Here is a 20,000-nt window from a genome sequence, read left to right on the forward strand (position 1 = left end):
CTCCCCTCTCTCTCTCTCTCTCTCCCCTCTCTCTCTCTCTCTCTCTCTCTCTCTCCCCTCTCTCTCTCTCTCTCTCTCAGGAACAGATGCTTTCGCTTGACCTGCCGTCTGAGTTCCTCTCTGATGAAGTTTCTCTGGTGAAGTTTCTCCACACGTTCTGGTTTCTGACACTCGCATCTGCCGGGATCCAGACCGCTGATGTTTCCACACATACGGATGAACAATAAATGACAGGTATTATTTATAAACGGCTGACGACTCCATCATGAGCGGAGAGAGGAGGAAGAAGAGCCATTGTCTAACAGAGGGAAACGTGAAGCGCTGTCATGATGAAGCGTGGGAGAGAGAGCCAGCGCTGTAATACACACGAGACAGAGACACACTGTGTGTGTAGTTCACATGTGTGGAGTCTTTCCTTCTCCGTGTTTGTCGTTCCGTAAGGCTTTTCTTTAGAGACTGCCGATCCGGAGTCATTCAAAGAGGTTTGTCTCCTCCAGGAATGTTCCTAGTTGTAGTTTCCTAGTCGGAAATTGGACATCGTACTTATCACTGGGAAGTTCATGGATGATTGACAGACACCGGGAATGAACGATTCTCTGGTAAAGCATTCTCACGCTCAGATGATCATCTTTACCAGAGTTTCCATTTATGCCGATGCTTTTATCCGAAGCGACTAACACTGCATTCAAGGTCTGCACTTCATCAGTTCACGCACTGCCTGGGAATCAAACCCGTGACCTTGCTGATGCGAGCGCCAGGATCTACAATTACTGACAGAAACTGATGACAAAGTCACTCGTTTTACACTATCCTCAATGTCCACACACAGAAAGTGTTACACTGAGTTCATACTGAGGCTAGTTTCACTAGATAATGTCTAAGAATGTTCCTAAGTACACATCCTAAACACTTCTCTAATATAATACAATATAATTATTATAATACAATACAATACATAATAAAATACAATAACATTTTGAATTTATAACTTGCAATTTTGACTTTTTTCTCACAATTTGGACTTTAGATATAAACTCATAACTGTGAGATAAAGAAAGAATTTTTTTTTGCAAATTGTGAGATGAAAACGCACAATTACGTTCTTATTTTGTCACTGCGTAGTGGAAACAATCTTCCATAGCAACCGTTTGCAGAGACTGATGTGTCAAATTTTTAATTAATATTTTCCAAGCCACTTTATTATTGTAATATAATGTATTTCAGATAAACGCCATCTAAACACACCCCTAAACAAACCATACAACCAGAACGAGTGCTGTCCATCAGTCAGACAGCGCTGAGATGTGAACGTACAGACGAGACGAGAGATGAAGTTTAATCGATAACAATCAGATCATACTCCGCATCTTCATATTTTCCCCATGAACACTCGCCGGTAATACATAAAGATGAGGCCTGTACTACTGACAGCACATTAACACACACATTATCATTAAATAAAGCATGAAACACACACACACACACACACACTGGATTAGATTAGGCACAGAGTCACAGAAGGACAGGAAGTGATGAAGCGTTTCTATGGAAACAGCCTTAAAGACGACCTGACCGTGTAAAGAGGAAGATGAGAACGATGATGCTCTTCTTCAGTTACACAACTACACACTCGCACAAATCTCCGATCCTGTGACGTCGGACAGTCAGGTGTGTTGGATTACGCGGATGATCTTATTTCAGGTTGAACTGCCACATTAAACCGATTAAGAGGATTTATGCAGCATATTTCATTCATTTCTTTCCCTGAGGTCACGAATATAATCAGGAAAGATGTCTATTTGCTGGAGTTCGGCAGTAATCGCATCTATCCTACTTCAGCTGCACACATGTATTAGGAAAAACTAAGATTTAAGGCAAGACACTGCAGACAAACACTGTTTTTTTAAGACTAGTGGAAATAAAACGTCCAAAATACACATTTAAGAGCTTATTTTATTGCACATATCTAGATTGTAATCAATCAACTAGTGAAATATGGTGATGTTTATTATAGAGCTGGGCAACGATTAATCGCTTAATCGATTTAAGTTTACATAATATATGTGTGTGTACTGTGTATAATTATTTTGTATATATAAATACACACATATGCATTTAAGAACATTTTAAGAAATATATTTTATAATTTTTTTATTATATATTTAAGAAATATTTGCATGTATATACTGTATATATATATTTATACATAATTTATATTATATATAAATAAAACACATTTTTCTCAAATATTTACATGCATGTGTGTGTATTTATACAGTACAGGCCAAAAGTTTGGAAACATTACTATTTTTAATGTTTTTGAAAGAAGTTTCTTCTGCTCATCAAGCCTGCATTTATTTGATAAAAAATACGGATTTTTTTTTTTTAATATTGTGATATATTATTACAATTTAAAATAATTGGTTTTCAATTTATCATACTTTAAATTATCATTTATTTCTATGATGCAAAGCTGAATTTTCAGGATCATTACTCCAGTCTATCACATGATCCTTTAGAAATCATTCTAATATGATGATTCATTATCAAAGTTGGAAACAGTTCTGCTGCTTAATATTTTTTCATAACCTGTGATACTTTTTTAGGATACTTTTATGAATAAAAAATAAATAAATAAAAAAAAGAAGCAAATGTTTTAAAAATAGAAATCTTTTGTAACAACAATATACACTACTGGTCAGTCATTTGGGGTCAGTAATTTTTTTCTTTCTTTTTTTGAAATAAATCAATACTTTTATTCAGCAAGGATGTGTTAAATTGATAAAAAGTGATAGTAAAGAAGATTTATATTATTAGAAAATATTTTTTTATTTTGAATAAATGCAGTTCTTTTTAACCTTTTATTCATCAAATATATTAGGCAGCAGAACTGTGTCCAACACTCATAATAAATCAGGATATTAGAATGATTTCTGAAGGATCATGTGATAGACTGGAGTAAAGATCCTGAAAATTCAGCTTTGATCACAGGAATAAAGGATAATTTAAAGTATAATAAATTGAAAACCAATTATTTTAAATTGTAATAATATATCACAATATTACATTTTTTTTTTTCTGTATTTTTGATCAAATAAATGCAGGCTTGATGAGCAGAAGAAACTTCTTTCAATCCAGAATCCAGAATCGGTCTGTCTTCGCCGGCCAAAGGTGGTCAGCGCAGACCACAACGATCTACCCAGGTCTGTCGGTCCTGGGCGAGCCTCATCCAATTGTGTCCCAGATCTTGTCGTAGCGAGTCGCGCCATCGTGTTGCAGGGCGTCCACGTGGCCGCTTGATATCGATCGGCAACCAGACGGTGACTTCGCGCGTCCATCTTTCGTCCGTCCGCCGCATCAGGTGCCCGGCCCAGCGCTTCTTGGCCTTGTTGGCCAGGTCCACCGCGTCGTCCACCCTGGTCATGGCCCGCAACTGCTCGTTGCGGACGTGGTCGGTCTGTTGGACCCCGATCATGCGGCGCTCGATTGCGCGTTCAGTCACGGCCAGCTTTTAGCTCCGTCATTGTCCAGGTCTCGGCCCCATAGAGCATGGCCGGCAGGACGGTGCTGTTGAATAGGGCAGCCCTGATGTCCGGGTCAATGGCTCTGTTGTTGGCCGTCTCGGCAATTGAGCCGAAGCTGACCCAGGCTGCTCGGTCGTGCCAGTTCTCGGCCAATCTTATGGTCGGTGGTCAGCTCCTGGCCCAAGTAGATATAGCTATCTACTTGCTGGAGCTGATGCTGGTCGACATGGAGGGTGGTGTCGGCCACCTGATCGTTGCGCATCCACTTAGTTTTGGCCAGATTGATTTTGAGGCCGAACCGGGCACCAGCCTGGTTGAGCTGGTCAAGCCGCTGCTGTACATCGACCGCCGAACAGCCTATCAGCACGATGTCATCGGCAAAGCGCAGGTGATTGAGCCAGCGGCCGTTGATCTTGATGCCGACCTCGTCCCAGTTGAGCTGCCGGAAAATTTGCTTGAGACAGGCGGTGAAAAGCTTGGGCGAGATGGTGTCTCCCTGCTTGACCCCGCGGCCAACCTTGATATTAAGCGGCCGGTCGAACAGGGTGATGGTGGTGGCGCAGTTGCTATTCAGCTCCTGCAGCAGGGCCACGTGCTCGTCACCGATGCCTTGTTGTTGGAGAGCGAGCAACATGGCGTTAATCTCGACCGAGTCGAAGGCCTTCTCGTAGTCGACAAAAGCCAGGACCAGCGGCATCTTGTACTCCCTGGTCCGCTCGAGCAGCTGGTTCAGCACCTGCACATGGTCCATGGTGCTAAAGCCAGATCTAAATCCGGCCTGCTCGACGGGTTGTTGTTCGTCTAGCTGCTTGGCCAACCGGTTGAGCAGCACCTTAGTGAAGATCTTGTACACGGCTGACAACAATGTGATCGGCCGGTAGTTGCTGAGCAGCTCGCGGTCGCCCTTCTTGAACAGCAGTACTGTCTTGGCCGTCTTCCACTGTTTGGGGATTTGACATTGTTTCATGTAGCGGCTGAATCGGGCCGCCATGGCCATCCAAAGTGAGTGGCCGCCGGCTTTGAGTAGCTCGATCTCAACGGCGTCCAGGCCAGGCGCCCGGTCTACCTGTGCCTGTTCGACTGCATGTCGGACCTCACTTTCCAGTACTGGCAAAAAGGACGGCAGCTGGTCGAGCTGAAGGTTAGGTGGGGGGATGGGGACCTTGCTGGCGAATAAGTCACTGTAAAAGCGCCTGCACTCGGCCTCAATACCGGACCGAGTCCTAATCGTCCGCCTGTCTACAGTCTTCAGTGCTGGTATTTGGCCGCGCTGCTGTTGCATTGCCCGCCTACACTTTTTCAGGCTCTTGCGGTCCTCGGCTGTTACCAGCAGGCGCCTCTGTCTATATTGATCGAGGTCGGTCTTGAGCTGCTGCCGGATCTGCTTGCACAGCAGGCCGTAATCGACGTGTGTGGGTCCGTCAGCGCGCATCTGCCGCCGCCTCTGCATCAGGGCCTTGGTGGCGTCCGAAATTCGGCTGGCCCGGCTGTTGGTCGGCACTGCGGCTCCATCGCGCTTGACTTGAGCAGGCCAATGAAATGGTCGTAGTCCTGGTCGATGTCCGTTTCAAGCTGGGCCCAGTTAGTGTGGTCAATCAGAGTGTGGAAAACGGCCGGATCAATGGTGACCGGCTGCTTTGCCCGGTTGCTGGCTGCCAGTGCACGCTTTTCGGTCCTGCCGTTGATGACCAGCTTGGCCCTTACCGGCCGATGGTCACTGCCCATGTCAAAGAACTTGCGGCCGATGACAGCGACGTCCTGCAGGATGCGGCGGTGGCTGCAGAGGACATAGTCGATCTCGTTGGTTGTCTCTCCATTGGGGGACATCCATGTCCATCGGCGACCAGGGCGCTTTTTAAATAGACTGTTGCCGATGAACAGCCGGTTGGTCTCGGCCATTGCAACCAGTCGCTCTCCCGGTCCGTTCCTGTTGCCGCAGCCGAACGGGCCGACAAAGCGTTCGCCATCCAACCCCTTGGCGACCATCGGTTGGATACAATGAAGCAGACGCCATCCGACAGGCCGCGTCTCTTCCCTGGCGCCCAAGATGACCGTCCTGCCGTCGTCATAGCGCACATGCAGCGGCTCCCGGCGCTTGGTCTCGCACAGCCCTAGCACGTCGCAGCGGATGCTGTTCAAACCTTCCAGGATGGCAGCCAGGTTTGCCTCACTCGATACAGTCCTGGCGTTGAAGGTAGCAATGTCGAGCGCCATGGTGTTAATAGTCCGGTCCTTTAGTCGGTTCCCAGATGGCGGCCTGGTACCTGAGATTCTTAGCAGCCTCTCGTCCCTGGCCGGATCGTACACAGTACACACACATATATTACGTAAACACAAACTTTTATTTTGGATGTGATTAATCGTTGCTCAGCACTAGTTCATTAGTTAAATTATTTTATTACCCTGTTCACCTGCGGTGTCTTGCCTTATTAAAGCACGATAAGCGAGTCTGGTCCTCATGCACATGCTGAACACATGAGGAATCAGAGGAATCAGAGGAATGAGGGAATCAGAGGAATCAGAGGAATGAGGGAATCAGAGGAATCATGGGAATGAGAGGAATCAGAGGAATCAGAGGATAGTCACCAGAGGTTCACTAAAAACACATGTTCAATGTCCTGTAGGATCTCCAGCTCTCTGAAGACGTTCCGGACCTCGTCGCGCTCGATGCACTGCTGCTTGTTCATGTACTTCATGGCGTACATCTTCTCTGTGTCCCGCTTCTGCACGATGCACACCTGCACACACACACACACACACACACACACACAATGAGAGAGTTACCGAGACACAACGGCTCAGGCCGCGTTAATGACATCAACATACATCATTATAGACTCGCGTCTGATATTAATAACCCGTTCGCTTCAACCGGCACGAAATGCCACGGGTCAGAGATCCTTCACGAACACAGAATCTGCATTAAAAGCTCATTAAATGATAATCAAGAGTGTGTGTGATGTGAGACAGGGATAAAGGTCAAACACAGTATGGACTGGAGCAGCACTGAATGAAAATCTGATATCACTGCATAATTCACTATAGAGTTTACTGGAAATTCTGAGACATACATATTTATATATTATATAATATGTAATAAATAAAAAATATATTTTTCTCAAAATTTGTTCTGAGCTCATATGAGTAGATATCAAATGAATGAATCAGTCTCAATCAGGGCAAAAGCAACTGAGTCATTGAATCATTCATTTAAAGAGCCGATCGGTCTGTGCAGTGTCTGTATTCATTGAGGAACAAAACAAACGAGTCAGTAAATCATTCATTCAACATATCGGTTTCAAAAACATGGACTCATTCAGGGGGAAAAACCAAGTGAGTCAGAATCACACACTCAACCGATTCGTTCAGGAGAGTCACGTTTCGTTCAAAAGATTCATTCACTAACAAAACAAGTGAGTCAGAATCACTCAACTGATTCGTTCAGGAGAGTCATGTTTCGTTCAAAAAGATTCATTCACTAACAAAACAAATGAGTCAGTGAATCATGGAGACTGATTCGATATAATCAGTCATTGGATTGATTGAATAACTCTTTATTTTGCTAAGTTTCATTCAGGCGTTCAGGTAAACTGAAACACTTCTAGAAACTGCTCTGATTCTGTCGGACAGATGCTGTGAGAGTCCAGAGGCAACAATCCAGTCATTTCGCTGTCCGACTGAAACAAGCAAACAAAATAATCCAGTTGAAATGGCCTTTAGAGCGTCTCATCGAAATGTTGTTTTCCTGAGGTGTAGAAAAGCCTTTGAGCTTCTCATAGTGTTTCGTCCCACACATCCGGACTGAAGCGTTCCTTAATTACATCCACTTTGACCCAGCGGTTCACGGAAGACTGAAACATCCAATCCAAACCTGCCCGCGGGCTCCGATCACTCAGATAACCAGAGCAAACATCAGGAGGAGAGCAGACGGCGAACTCAGATCTAATCATCCGCTACAAAACAACACAAACTCAACAGGAACCCGAGAAAATAAGATGTTTCTAAAACATTATACAGTTTAAAGTGCTTATAAAGTGCAAAAAATTATCTCCTTCTCGTTTTTCAGCACAAATATCTAAACATTCTTAAATCAAGACACATTTACTGGAGAAGAAGCGAATCACTGAAGATATTAAGTCTTGTTTACTGAAACATTTTTCAAAATGAAGTGAGTTTAAGTTTAAAACAAGAACAAATATCTATGGCATGCCGTTTGAACTTTTATTAATTTCCAGGATATGAATTCTTGATATCACTAGTATATTCACTAGTTCAAATTATAGTTACTGATGTCAGGAATTAGATTTATGCTAATAACAATGATATCAGAAATTACATTTCCACAAGTAACAATGCTAATTCTTGATCAACAATTACGATTTTACAAATTAAAATGCTCATTATAGATATCAAGAATTGAATTTCAACTAGTAAAAACTATAATTGTATTTTCACTAGTGAAACGTCACCATAGGCTGCCATTCAAAATCAATTGTTGATATCAAGAATGAGCATTTTAATTTGTAAAATTGTAATTGTTGATATCAAGAATTAGCATTGTTACTAGTGGAAATGTAATTTCTGATATCATTGTTATTAGCATAAATCTAATTCCTGATATCAATAACTATAATTTGAACAAGTGAAAAAGAATTCAAGAATTCATATCCTGGATATTAATAAAAGTTAAAACGGCGTGCCATAAATATCTGCCAATGGAGTCAGAAAAATAAACCTAATTCAAAGGGAAATATTTGTTCTTGTTTTAAGACTAAATGTATTTTGATTTGAGAATGTCTAGATATTCACACTGTAAGGAAGAAGGGCATGTTCTACTGTAATGCATCAGTAACTCTCACTGAAAATATCACTGTCACAGAGCTGTTCTTTCACAATCTAATAAAGTTCACACTTATCTCCTATTCCAAACATTAATAAAGCGCATTAAACTCCCGCTGGCTGCTTTTCACGGTTTAATATTCATAAGGAACACCTGTGATTGTGCTTCGACACGCATTACACAGGCTGTTAAAGGTCAGCCGATGGCTGTGCTGAAGGACTGCTTCATGCTGGAGAGTTTGGCTCCGGGAAACATCATAATGTCGGCTGTCGTCATCCGAGCGGATCGAGTCTCAACCGAGTCGCGCTGTGAGAGTGAGATAAACCGGCGAGAGACCCGTATAAACCCACATCTCACTCGGATCATTCACCATATCATCCTTCTGTTCGCATGTTCGCAGAGACCCTGAGCTTCTCTAGACACTGGTGAATCAGTGCTGAGCGTCCTGATGAGAAACCCTGCAGATAACATCAACACGTGTGTGTGAATCACTCAATCACTGTGTGTGTGTGTGTGTGTGTGACGTGTACATGTACAGTAGAGGCCGGTCTACTGTACATGACATCTTCACCCTTTGAATGCGTTACAGATTTTTTACAAACATTAATAACTACTTATGTTGTAGTCAATGCATTTTTTGTGCATATAGTTTAATAAAACCTACAGCTTGTCATATAGTAAATATCTTAACCAAGTTTAGTGCTTCTCTCTTATTTCAAATATTATATAATATATTATGATGGCTTAGTCAAGCTTGTCTCTCCTCCACTACTGTACACTAATGGTCAAACGTTTGGAATAATTAAGATTTCATAATGTTTTTGAAGTCTCTTCTGCTCCCCAAGGCTGCATTTAAAACGTGAAATATTACACTTCAAAACAGCTGTTTTCTATATGAAAAATGTAATTTATTTCTGCATTTTCAGAAGCCATCACTTCAGTTCAGCGACGCTTAGTTACAAATACATGAAGCACATGAAGAGAGAAACTTCATTCCTGAGTTTCTGTCGCTCAGATCTTTAAAGCTGCCCTCGGTTACGTCTCCACTGAAGAGTTCTGATGAGCGACACCTCCATCTTTATTCTCCTTCCCCGCAGCTTCTTCCAGTGAGGAACAGATACCGAGAGAAAGAGTGAGAACAGACGAGGACAGAAGCACAAAGAGTCTTTTCTCTCGCAGTGACGGATGTAAACCCCGGTGTTTACGGGTCAGACTCATGAAAGCTACACCTCACATTGTCCACACCACTGCTGAAATGACACCTCATTAAATGAATCACCGCAGCCTCTGCCAAAACCATCAAATTAAATGCGATATGCTTCCTTTCTTTTTGGGTGACCGTTCCTGTAATTATGTAATTTTGGTGGAGGCCGTGGTAACCATGGTTACCATTTTTGGTAAGAATCCTAATGAGGAAAAATGACTTCCCTTTCCTAGACACCGATGTCAATCTTTATAAAGCAACATTTAATCAGCAACAGAATATCTCAGCACCTCTTCACCATGATCACTATGACGACACACGATGATGTTGATCATGGCTGTAGACTTAATGAAAGAGACGGTGGATAATTCATCTCAGACCTTGAAAGTAAATGAAAGGAAACAAGAATGTTCAAATTGTGAACAAACAAGTGTATTCTATGACAAAGATTGTTTCAGGCACTCAGTATGTATTTGTAATAATGTTAAAATGGTGTAATATTTATGAATTTGATTATGCGCAGATCTGTTTAGGTGCGAGTGCTGAGACTCCGCCCACACGCTCTTCTGATTGGCTGTGATTTGTGATTGATTTTGGAAAGACAGAAATCTGCTTATTTTTCGACCCTCTTAGAAGAAAACAAACACAGCCCTACGTATTTAATTGACACAGTGGCAAAATTAATGAGAAATAAAGCTGTTTCCAAACATCACTACCCTGGTAAACCAGAGTTCTCGCGAGAGCACAAGTTGAATTTGCTCAGCGAGTTACTCTGGTGTCGAGCCATGGAGCTCATTAAATATGCCCCTCGATCTGAGCTGCACCAATCACATCGGGTTATCTGATATAGGCGGGCCAGAGGCGAGCTAAACAGATGACGACAGCGCTGAGACGTCGAAGTCATCAGTAAACATTGCAAGATGCCTATGGATAAATAGCAGTGGTTTGAAACGGCTTTGGCCGCTACAATGAACGAGTTAGACTTGGCTTTTTCCCAAAAGAGGAACAGAGGACGGCGTTCGAATCGTTCCTTTCCAAGTAGGGTGTTTTTGCTGTTTTGCCGACCGGAAGAGTCTAATCTACCAGTTAGCTCCGCTGGTAGCTAAGCTTATGGGTTTTTTTTTTGTGATTGCTCGTAGTGTTATCCAATTGCGTGCTGTGAGATTTTCAAATGCATGCTTGGTGCCGCCCCTTGAGCTGGCCGATTTTCATTGACCGACACCAGACCATTAATCTTTTAGATTTAGGTCTGGATTTCCAGGCTAAAACATCACAGCAGTAGTTCACTTTATGAACTGCTTGCAAGATTGATAATATTAGAGTGAAATAGTGCACTTGCAGAGAGACTCCGCCCACACACTCTTCTGATTGGCTGTGATGAGACTGATTTACAGTGCATTTTCAGAGAGACTCCGCCCACACACTCTTCTGATTGGCTGTGATTTGAGAATGATTTACAGTGCATTTTCAGAGAGACTCCGCCCACACACTCTTCTGATTGGCTGTGATTTGAGAATGATTTGCAGTGCATTTGCAGGGAGACTCCGTCCACACACTCTTCTGATTGGCTGTGATTTGAGAATGATTTGCAGTGCATTTGCATGGAGACTCCGCCCACACACTCTTCTGATTGGCTGTGATTTGAGATTGATGTATATTAGACCCTATACCGACTAAGCTACTGAAAGAGATGCTTCCAGAGGTCACAGATCCTCTTCTTAATATCTTAATCTTGATCCTACAGAATTAGTCAATTACAGGCCGATCTCGAATCTTCTTTTTCTGTCAAAGATACTAGAAAAGGCAGTATCCTCACAACTGTGTTCCTTTTTAGAAAGAAATGATATCTGTGAGGATTTCCAGTCAGGATTTAGACCGCACCATAGTACTGAGACTGCTCTCGTTAGAGTCACACATGATTTGCTCTTATCATCCGATCGTGGTTGTGTCTCTCTATTAGTGTTACTCGATCTTAGTGCTGCATTTGACACTATTGACCACAACATTCTTTTAAATAGACTCGAATTATGTTGGCATTAGTGGAATTGCATTAGCATGGTTTAAATCATACTTATCTGACCGTTATCAGTTTGTAGCAGTAAATGAAGAGATGTCTCATCGATCACAAGTTCAGTATGGCGTACCACAAGGCTCAGTACTAGGACCGTAACCCTAATTCTAAAACCACTGTAAAAACTAAAGGAAATATGAAGGATGCAAGACTACTCTATAGGTACTCAAGATTAACATGAGATTGGCAGAAACTGTGCGTGTTATGTACCCTTTAAAACTCTGAAAAAACTCTTTGTTTTTACACTGTAGATGAATAATCCTTGTCACTTTCTCATGAGAACACACAGCTTTCTCTACTAAGCGTGTCAGGTATGAGATGCAGTGTTTTATGTAACTCTGCATAATGCGTCGGTCGCGTTATGAATGCGGAGACGCTGGGGTTTGCAGAGTGTCTTTACTTTTTAAGCTTCTTCTATTCCCATGACTCTGATATATTTAGCTGCTCTATCCATTGTTGTCACAAAGCTTCTGGTAGGCCTGACCCAGCCGAGAGTGTTCTGTTCAATCTACAGGAGACTCGAATCAAGAGTGTTGGGTTTCTGGGTCACACAACTGCTGATACGAGCGTCTTACGGATATAAAACCTGAGAGCCGCAGACAAACTCACCCATCCGTCGGTCCACTGTTTCAGACTCACACTGATGCCATAGAAGAAGCTTTGGTAACACTTTACAATCAGGTTTCATTAGTTAATGACTTATTACTACTAATACTATACTACTAATTTCAACATTTACTAATACATTATTAAAATCAAAGGTTGTGTTTGTTAACATTAGTTAATGCACTGTGAACTAACATGAACAATCAATGAACAGCTGGATTTGTATTAACTAACATTAACAAAGATTAAAAAATACGGCAACAAATATATTGCTCATTGTTAGTTCATGTTAGTTAATGCAATAACTAATGTTAATAAATAAGACCTTATTGTAAAGTGTTGCCGAACCATTTCTGGTTCCCCAAAGAACCTTTCAGCAAACCATCCTGAAAACAACCATTTTGTGGTTCTTATATAAAATAAAGAACCTTTATGTAAGAATCTTCCTCAGTGTCTCGTTTTCCAGCACTAATATCGAAACATTCTTAAATCAAAACAGATTTACTGGAGAAGAAGCAAAATGACTTAAGGGCCCTATTTGAACGATCTGAAATGCAAGTATCAAACGCGAAACGCAAGTAACTTTGTGGGCGGATCTCGGGCGCTGTTGCTATTATACCGGCGGGATAAATGACTCTCCGACGCAAATCTAAAATGTGTTGGTCTGAAGTAGCTTCATTACTCATAGGTGTGGTTTGGGTGTAACGTGAAATAAACCAATCAGAGCGACATCTCACATTCCCTTTAAGAGCAGGCGCGCTTGTTCCATGGCGAATTGCTATTATAACGGCGGATTTGCCAGACGCACGCCAGGAGCGGTTCACAGCCGAGGAGACCGACGTTCTCATCAGGGCCGTAAAACACAGAGAAGTGACATTGGGGATGGAGAAACACACCCAAATAAATGTGTAAGCTAGATGTATGCTTATTTTTTCACATCTTCATGGACACAACAATGATTTCCCTCGTGTGGTAATATTTTTCCTTGTAATAATGTATGGTTTTCTAAAAATGAAAACTACTGTGTCTGTGTAGATGAGAGAATCAAAGTGTGTGTGTGTTGTGCACACGCTACATTATGGCCAAGCATGCGCCCTTAAAATAGCATCTGAACGCGCCACTGACTTTAGACGAGGTTTCTCCTGGTCAGTGGAGGAATTGTTTTCTGAAACTGCAAAATAGCACCAGGGAACGTTTGCGCCGGAACACGCCTCCTCTTTTCGCTGAACCGCCCCCGGGAGCACAAGTTCATTCCCTAATTTACCGCCGTGCGTCTGTGGAGGGAAGAGTCCGCTGTGCGTCGGGTGCAGAATAGGAATGATACATGCGTCGCTGTACAAAGTCAATTGCGCTGGGTGTAAGATAGAGCCCTAAGTCTTATTTTCTGAAAAATGTATCAAAATTAAGTGACTTCATGCGTAAAATAAGAACAAATATCAGCCAATGGATTTCAAAGAGAAAACAAGATTATTTTTCTGACTGCATTGGGAGATATTTGTTCTTGTTTTGAGTGTAAAGTCGCTTAATTTTGACATTTTTCCGACAACACTTGTTATTAGTTGCATCTCCAGTAAATGTATTTATATATTTGTACTGGAAAACAAGACAGAAATACTGAGGTAGAACATTATGTTTTGTGTGTGATGTGAATGGAAAGATTTCATGGATGTTAAAAGCTCTTAGACTATCGAGGCCTATAACAATGTATTTCCATCCCAATAAAGCCTCTTGTATCCAAACAGACTCTTTATACCAGAATAATATTTCCTCATGAATTTTGAAAATTGCCAGTGAGATTTAGGGGATTGGATTTGATTGAAACATCTGACTGGAACAAGCACCGTGTTTTTTCTCTGAGCGCTGATGTTTCCAAACACTGATGAGTCTGTGAGCGACAAAGAGAAATAATTTCCTCTTATGTAAATTTGTTTTCTCTCCATCTTTAGAGACGAGGGGCGGGAAATGAAAGCACACGACCAGCACTTACAACACAAACAGCAAAACGCATCATTCATCCAGCGTCTGAACATCTCATCTGCGCTCGCCAAGAGGCCGGGAGTCGGCTGCAAATTAAAAATTAAAGGGCAGAAGTGCAGATGAAAAAAAGATGGAGACAAAGACGGAGAGAAGAACATGTTGAAGGCTTTATTCGCAAAAAGGAACAGCCTTCAAAATACAGAGAGAGAGAGAGAGAGAGAGAGAGAGAGAGAGAGAGAGAGGGAGAGAGAGAGAGAATAGCTATCAACCCACACACACACAACTGAGAAACCAAACAATTAAAGAGAATGATTGTGGGCTGAGGATTCGTCCAGACGAGCTCATGAGGACAGAAGACAGAAGAGCTGAATTAATCACTCGGGTTTGATAAACACAGGCTGATCTTTAGCAGCACTTCAGGCCTGAAACACTGACATCACTGATGCAGAAGAGCAGAGCTTCATTCAGGACCAGTTCAGCATGACTGATGACATGTCAATGAGTGACACACAAAACTAGGGCTGATCTAGTTACAGTTATATGAAAGACATCATCATCATCATCGTCATCATCATAGTCGTTGCATTCCACTTGAAAATTTCACTATTCAATTCAATTTTAATTCACAAGCTTGCGATTCAATTCAGACTTCAATTTCAACTCAGTATTGATTCATTTGGATATTTTGGATATCGTCATCATCATCATCGTTTTAATTTTAAATTTTAAATCAAATTATACATTGCACATAAGCAAGTTTTTATAATAATACAGTGATAATAATTTTGTAATGACATAATCATGTTTCTACTCCAATTCATTTTTGAAATATAAACATTTAAATGGTGGCTTTCATTAAAACATTTTTTATTCAAATATAGGCTAAATTTATATTGAAGAACAAGTTTAATATAAATATAATGAATATGTAATATAGTGTATACATTTATCTAGAGTTATTCTTCTAGTTAACTCTGGAGTTTCTAGACACTGAAAGGCGTTTCTGAGGTAAATGTGACATTATTGTTCTCCAGCTGTTTTACTGACGGTCGAAACACTGATTTATGGATTATATGAGACATGATTGAGTTCAGGAAGTTGTTCTGAATCTTCTGATGTTCATTGATGTTGATTTGCTGCTGTAACTAGTAGTAAAGAGGACAAGATGATCGGTTCTTCTGTCACACACACACACACACACACACACACACACACACACACACACACACACACACACACACACACACACACACACACACACACACACACACACTCTCACACACTCTCTCACACTCTCTCACACTCTCTCACACTCTCTCACACACTCTCACACACTCTCACACACTCTCACACACTCTCACACACTCTCACACTCACACACACTCACACACACTCACACACACTCACACACACTCACACACACTCACACACACACACACACACACACTTACTGACTGATTTACTGATGAAACTGACAGGATTTGAAAGCTGAGACTTTGTTTCATATCAAAAGTATTAAAGCACAGATATTACTGTGATTATTGGACGGCAGGAGCTACGGAAAATATTTAGTTTTTTTCACGCATCAACTCTAGAGATTGATCTATTTCGTTTTACATGTTTAAACACAGTCTACGAACACTCTAAAAAATCTTGGGTTATTTTTCTACCCAAATCCTGGGTTGAGCCTTTTGGATCATTTTTTGTTTTGTTTTGTTTTTAGTGTTTGGGTAGTTTGTGTGTAGCCCAGATCCTGGGTCAGACGTAACAACCCAGGGATTGAGTTATTCACAGGGTTTTAGAGCTTTCTGTGATCTCTTCAGGAGAGAGCGGTGCAGATCCGTCAAAATGGTGCGTGTCTTCAGTAAAATACAGGTGTGTGTACATTTTATTTTATCTATAAATTCGTTATTGTGCTGTATATTGTTTAATTGTATGCAAAGCAACATACAGGGGCACGAAGCGAGTCGCCTAAACGAGTGTCGTTAATAGTAAAAATTAATCAACTGTGCAGGGTAAAATGAACCCAACATGTGTTCTGTCCTGTATTTACCCAGACCTGGGGTTGAAAGCAACACAGATTGGGTTGTTTTTAACCCAGTGTTTTTCAGAGTGAAGTAGCAACTCCTTTAACACTCACAATATAGGATGAATTCAGTTCTCAGACTAATCAGCTCCTGTTATAAATGAGTTTTGATTTAAAAACAGAATCTAAGATTGGAATTGAACTGAAGCTGCTATTAAAGATCTAGAGTCCCGTGTGAAAGGCTTCGAGCCGGACCGGGTCACACTGGCTCTTAGAGAGGAAAGCAATCGTCCCGTTGCTCTGGAACGGCTCGTGTCATTACAATCTCACCGCGACTGGGAAATATAATCCTGACGGCCTCCGGCTGAGTGTCTCCACGGGAGTGTGTCCCGTCACACACACATCACAGCAGGAGTGTGTCCTGTCACACACACATCACGACAGGACTCAGACGCCAGCCGGGAAACAAACGCCCTCAGATCGGCTCCAAACTCCAGCTCAATCACACACAACACACACACACACACACACACACACACACACACACACACACACACACACACACACTCGAACGCTAGTAAAACTCATTATCAAGCGTTTGTTACTATTAAAATCACAGTCTGCTTTACATTTCACAAGACAGATTCTGTGTTCACTGCAGTCAAACTGCTCAGATCGTGCTCTTCTTCCTCAGTGTTTCCAGCAGAAACATCTAAACATTATTAAATCAAGAAATATCTCCTAAAATATACATAAAAATTAGGGCTGTGGAACAAATAATCGCGATTAATCACATCCAAATAAAAGTTTGTTTACATAATATATGTGTGTGTACTGTGTATAATTACTTTATATATATAAATACACACATATGCATGTATATATTTAAGACATTTTGCACACACATATATATTATGTAAACAAACTTTTATTTTGGATGCGATTAATCGTTGCACAGCTCTATTAAAAATGTATCAAAATTATGGGACTTTAAATGAAAAGTAAGAGACAAATATCTTCCAATGAGGTCAGAAAAATCAATGTAAATCAAAGGGAAATATATTTTTTTTACCCTATTGCCAGATATTTGTTCTTGTTTTAAGCAAAAACTCACTTAATTTTGATATTTTTTCAGAAATCCAAACTTAATGTGTAATTTTCCTTTCTCAAGGATGTTTAGATACTTGTGCTGAGGAGGATGTTTAGCCTTCTGTTCACTGACCCGAGATCATCATGCGTCACAAGCACTTTTCTTAAAGCATCAAAATCCTCTGTGTAAAACAACACCAGTCCACATTTAACATGAGAGTCGCACTTCTAAACGGGGCTGACACTTTCAAATGAGCACATTTAACTTCTAGTTACTAGGCAACCATACATCCCATTAATCTCCAATTTACATAAAATGCAATTAGCCACATACTCTTCATGCATGTAAAATTTGGTGAGTGTTCACCATGGGAATATGAAGTTATAGCCATTCAAACAGGCATTAATAATGACAGAAGCAATGGGAAGTTAATCGGATAAAAACACTCTCCAATTAAACGCAGGATGAGTTACTCGTCACATTCTCCAACAGGAAGAGCATCTCGGAAAAATGATGTTTTTACTCCTGTTATTAGTGGCTGTGTGTGTGATGAGACTATCATATTCAGTCACACACACACACACACACACTGTACTGACAGCAAAACTGCATATTAAAGCTGCTCTTCCTCATGAGAAGATGACGATGAAGATGAAGATGAAGGAAACAGTGGATCAGTTTTTTATTCTGTGTAAAACTCAAATTATGACAATTTTGACTAATTTCGACTGTCATCATCTAACATTTCATTTTAATTTAGAATATATCATAATTTAGACATTTGGTCAATTTCAACAATGTACTGTATATATAATTTAGACATTTTATGACAGTTGAAAATATGAATGTCAAAAATGATGACAACATTTTTTGAAATTATAACAAAGTTGAAATTATGACAGTCGAATTTCTGACATAAAGTGTCGAAATTATGACAAAAATGTTTCGCAATTATGACAAATTTGAAATTATGACAGTTGAAATTATGAAAGTCGAATTTATGACATAAAATGTCGCAATTATAAAGTTGACATTATGACAGTCAAAATAGACAAAATGTCAAAACTACGACAAAGTTTCAATTATGACTGTCGAATTTATGAGTCAAAATGATGACATAAAATGTTGAAATGATGGTAGTCGAAAATGAACAAATTGTCGAAATTATGACAAAAAGTCAAAATTATGGCAGTCACAACTATGACAAAATGTCGAAATTATGACATACCAAGTTGAAATTATGAGAATAAATGTTTTTAATTATGACATACCATTTTGAAATTATGAGTCAATTATGAGATAAAATGTTGAAATTATGACGAGTTGAAATTGACCAGTCAAAATTATGATGTCAATTAAAAACATTGACAATCGGGGTATATGGGTAGGTAATTTGGGAGGGGGTGGGAGGATACAATTATGTTTGGAGAATAAATGTACTGTTTTGTCAATCTGAAAGAGAAAATAAAAAGTGTGAATCATAAAAAAAAAAAAATTAATTATGAAAAAAAAAAGAGATAAAAGTTTAAATTGCCGTTAAAATTATTACGTAATATAATTTCACATAATTTTGACTTAAATCAATTCCATCTTAGTATGACATAATTTTGACTTTTTTATGTCATAATTAAGATTTACCAAAGCATGGTTATTTCTTGTGAGGTGTAAATAAATATGAAGCGTTGAGAGGTAAACACGGTAGGAAGTGAAGAGAGTGAGAGCATTTCTACACAACACCAGATTCATGTGAAACTGCCAGATCAGCAGAAGGTATTGATCAGGAGAACAAGAGTCTGCCAAACCGAGCCGTTCCTCATATTTCTATGGAGAGAGATAGGCCGGTGTGGAGGAGATCATAACTCATTCTGATGGTGATTTATGGATGGGCTTCAGAAAGGGTCACTTATTTCCTGAAAGACCGTTTAAAAGAGCAAAAGTAGAGATCAAATCAGAGGCTCTGAAGAACAATTCTACAGCAGACTGGATCTGATCTGAGAGTCTGACCACAGACGATGATGGAAATTCAGATTTGATCATAGGAATTTATTCACATAGAAAACTGCTGATTTACACTGGAATAATACTTCACAATTTTTACTGTATTTTTGGATCAAATAAAAGCAGCTTTGATGAGCAGAAGAGACTGAGACTATGTTATGAAACATAAGATAAAAACTGTGGAGGAAACATGAGATGACTGGTGCTTTTCCTCTTCATTTGCTCTGGATCTAATCTGAGCCTGAGAGAACGAGATCTGGTGAGACTCTGACTGATAGTGTCTTTCTCGGGTCATTCAGAGGATAAATCTCACACGACACACGCGCCTTAAATTAATTAACCGCTGCGGTCCAGATTAATGGAAAAATTAATTTGTAATTACTTAAGGCCTTCTTAAGCGGTAAATCTCAGCGCGGCCTGGTTTCAGAGAAGAAGAGCGCAGGGTAATTAGAGGAGCAGAATTACCCAGGGTGCCGAGCGACTGTGGCGTTCTTACTGTACTTACTGTAGGTCATGTGACAGCCATCAGCTGGGTGCCTCGTCTGTTCATTAGTTCACTTGTACGAGCTGCAGGGGTTTGAAGACTGATGTGGATATAATGAATGTGAACGTCATCTTACCTTCCCAAAGCTCCCCTTCCCAATGGCCCGCAGGATCTGGAAGT

General features: G+C 40.7%; 1 protein-coding gene across 2 annotated transcripts in view; it reads right to left on the reverse strand.

The window, feature by feature from the left end:
- Positions 1-20,000, reverse strand: part of stk32c (serine/threonine kinase 32C) — an 89,072-nt gene that overhangs the window by 38,061 nt on the left and 31,011 nt on the right. For both annotated transcript variants that reach the window (XR_014201402.1, XM_082153428.1), the window contains exons 2-3: positions 19,957-20,000; positions 6,111-6,262 (exon numbers count right to left, since the gene is read on the reverse strand). The exon at positions 19,957-20,000 is cut by the window's right edge and continues 12 nt beyond it. Coding sequence is in view for 1 of the 2 variants with exons in the window: in XM_082153428.1 (XP_082009554.1) it covers positions 6,111-6,262; positions 19,957-20,000 (196 nt within the window). In the remaining variant the exon portion in view is untranslated. The remainder of the gene's footprint in view (positions 1-6,110; positions 6,263-19,956) is intronic.

The sequence above is a fragment of the Leuciscus leuciscus genome (genome assembly GCF_965113295.1).
Source record: "Leuciscus leuciscus genome assembly, chromosome: 22".
In the NCBI taxonomy this organism is placed as follows: domain Eukaryota; kingdom Metazoa; phylum Chordata; class Actinopteri; order Cypriniformes; family Leuciscidae; genus Leuciscus; species Leuciscus leuciscus.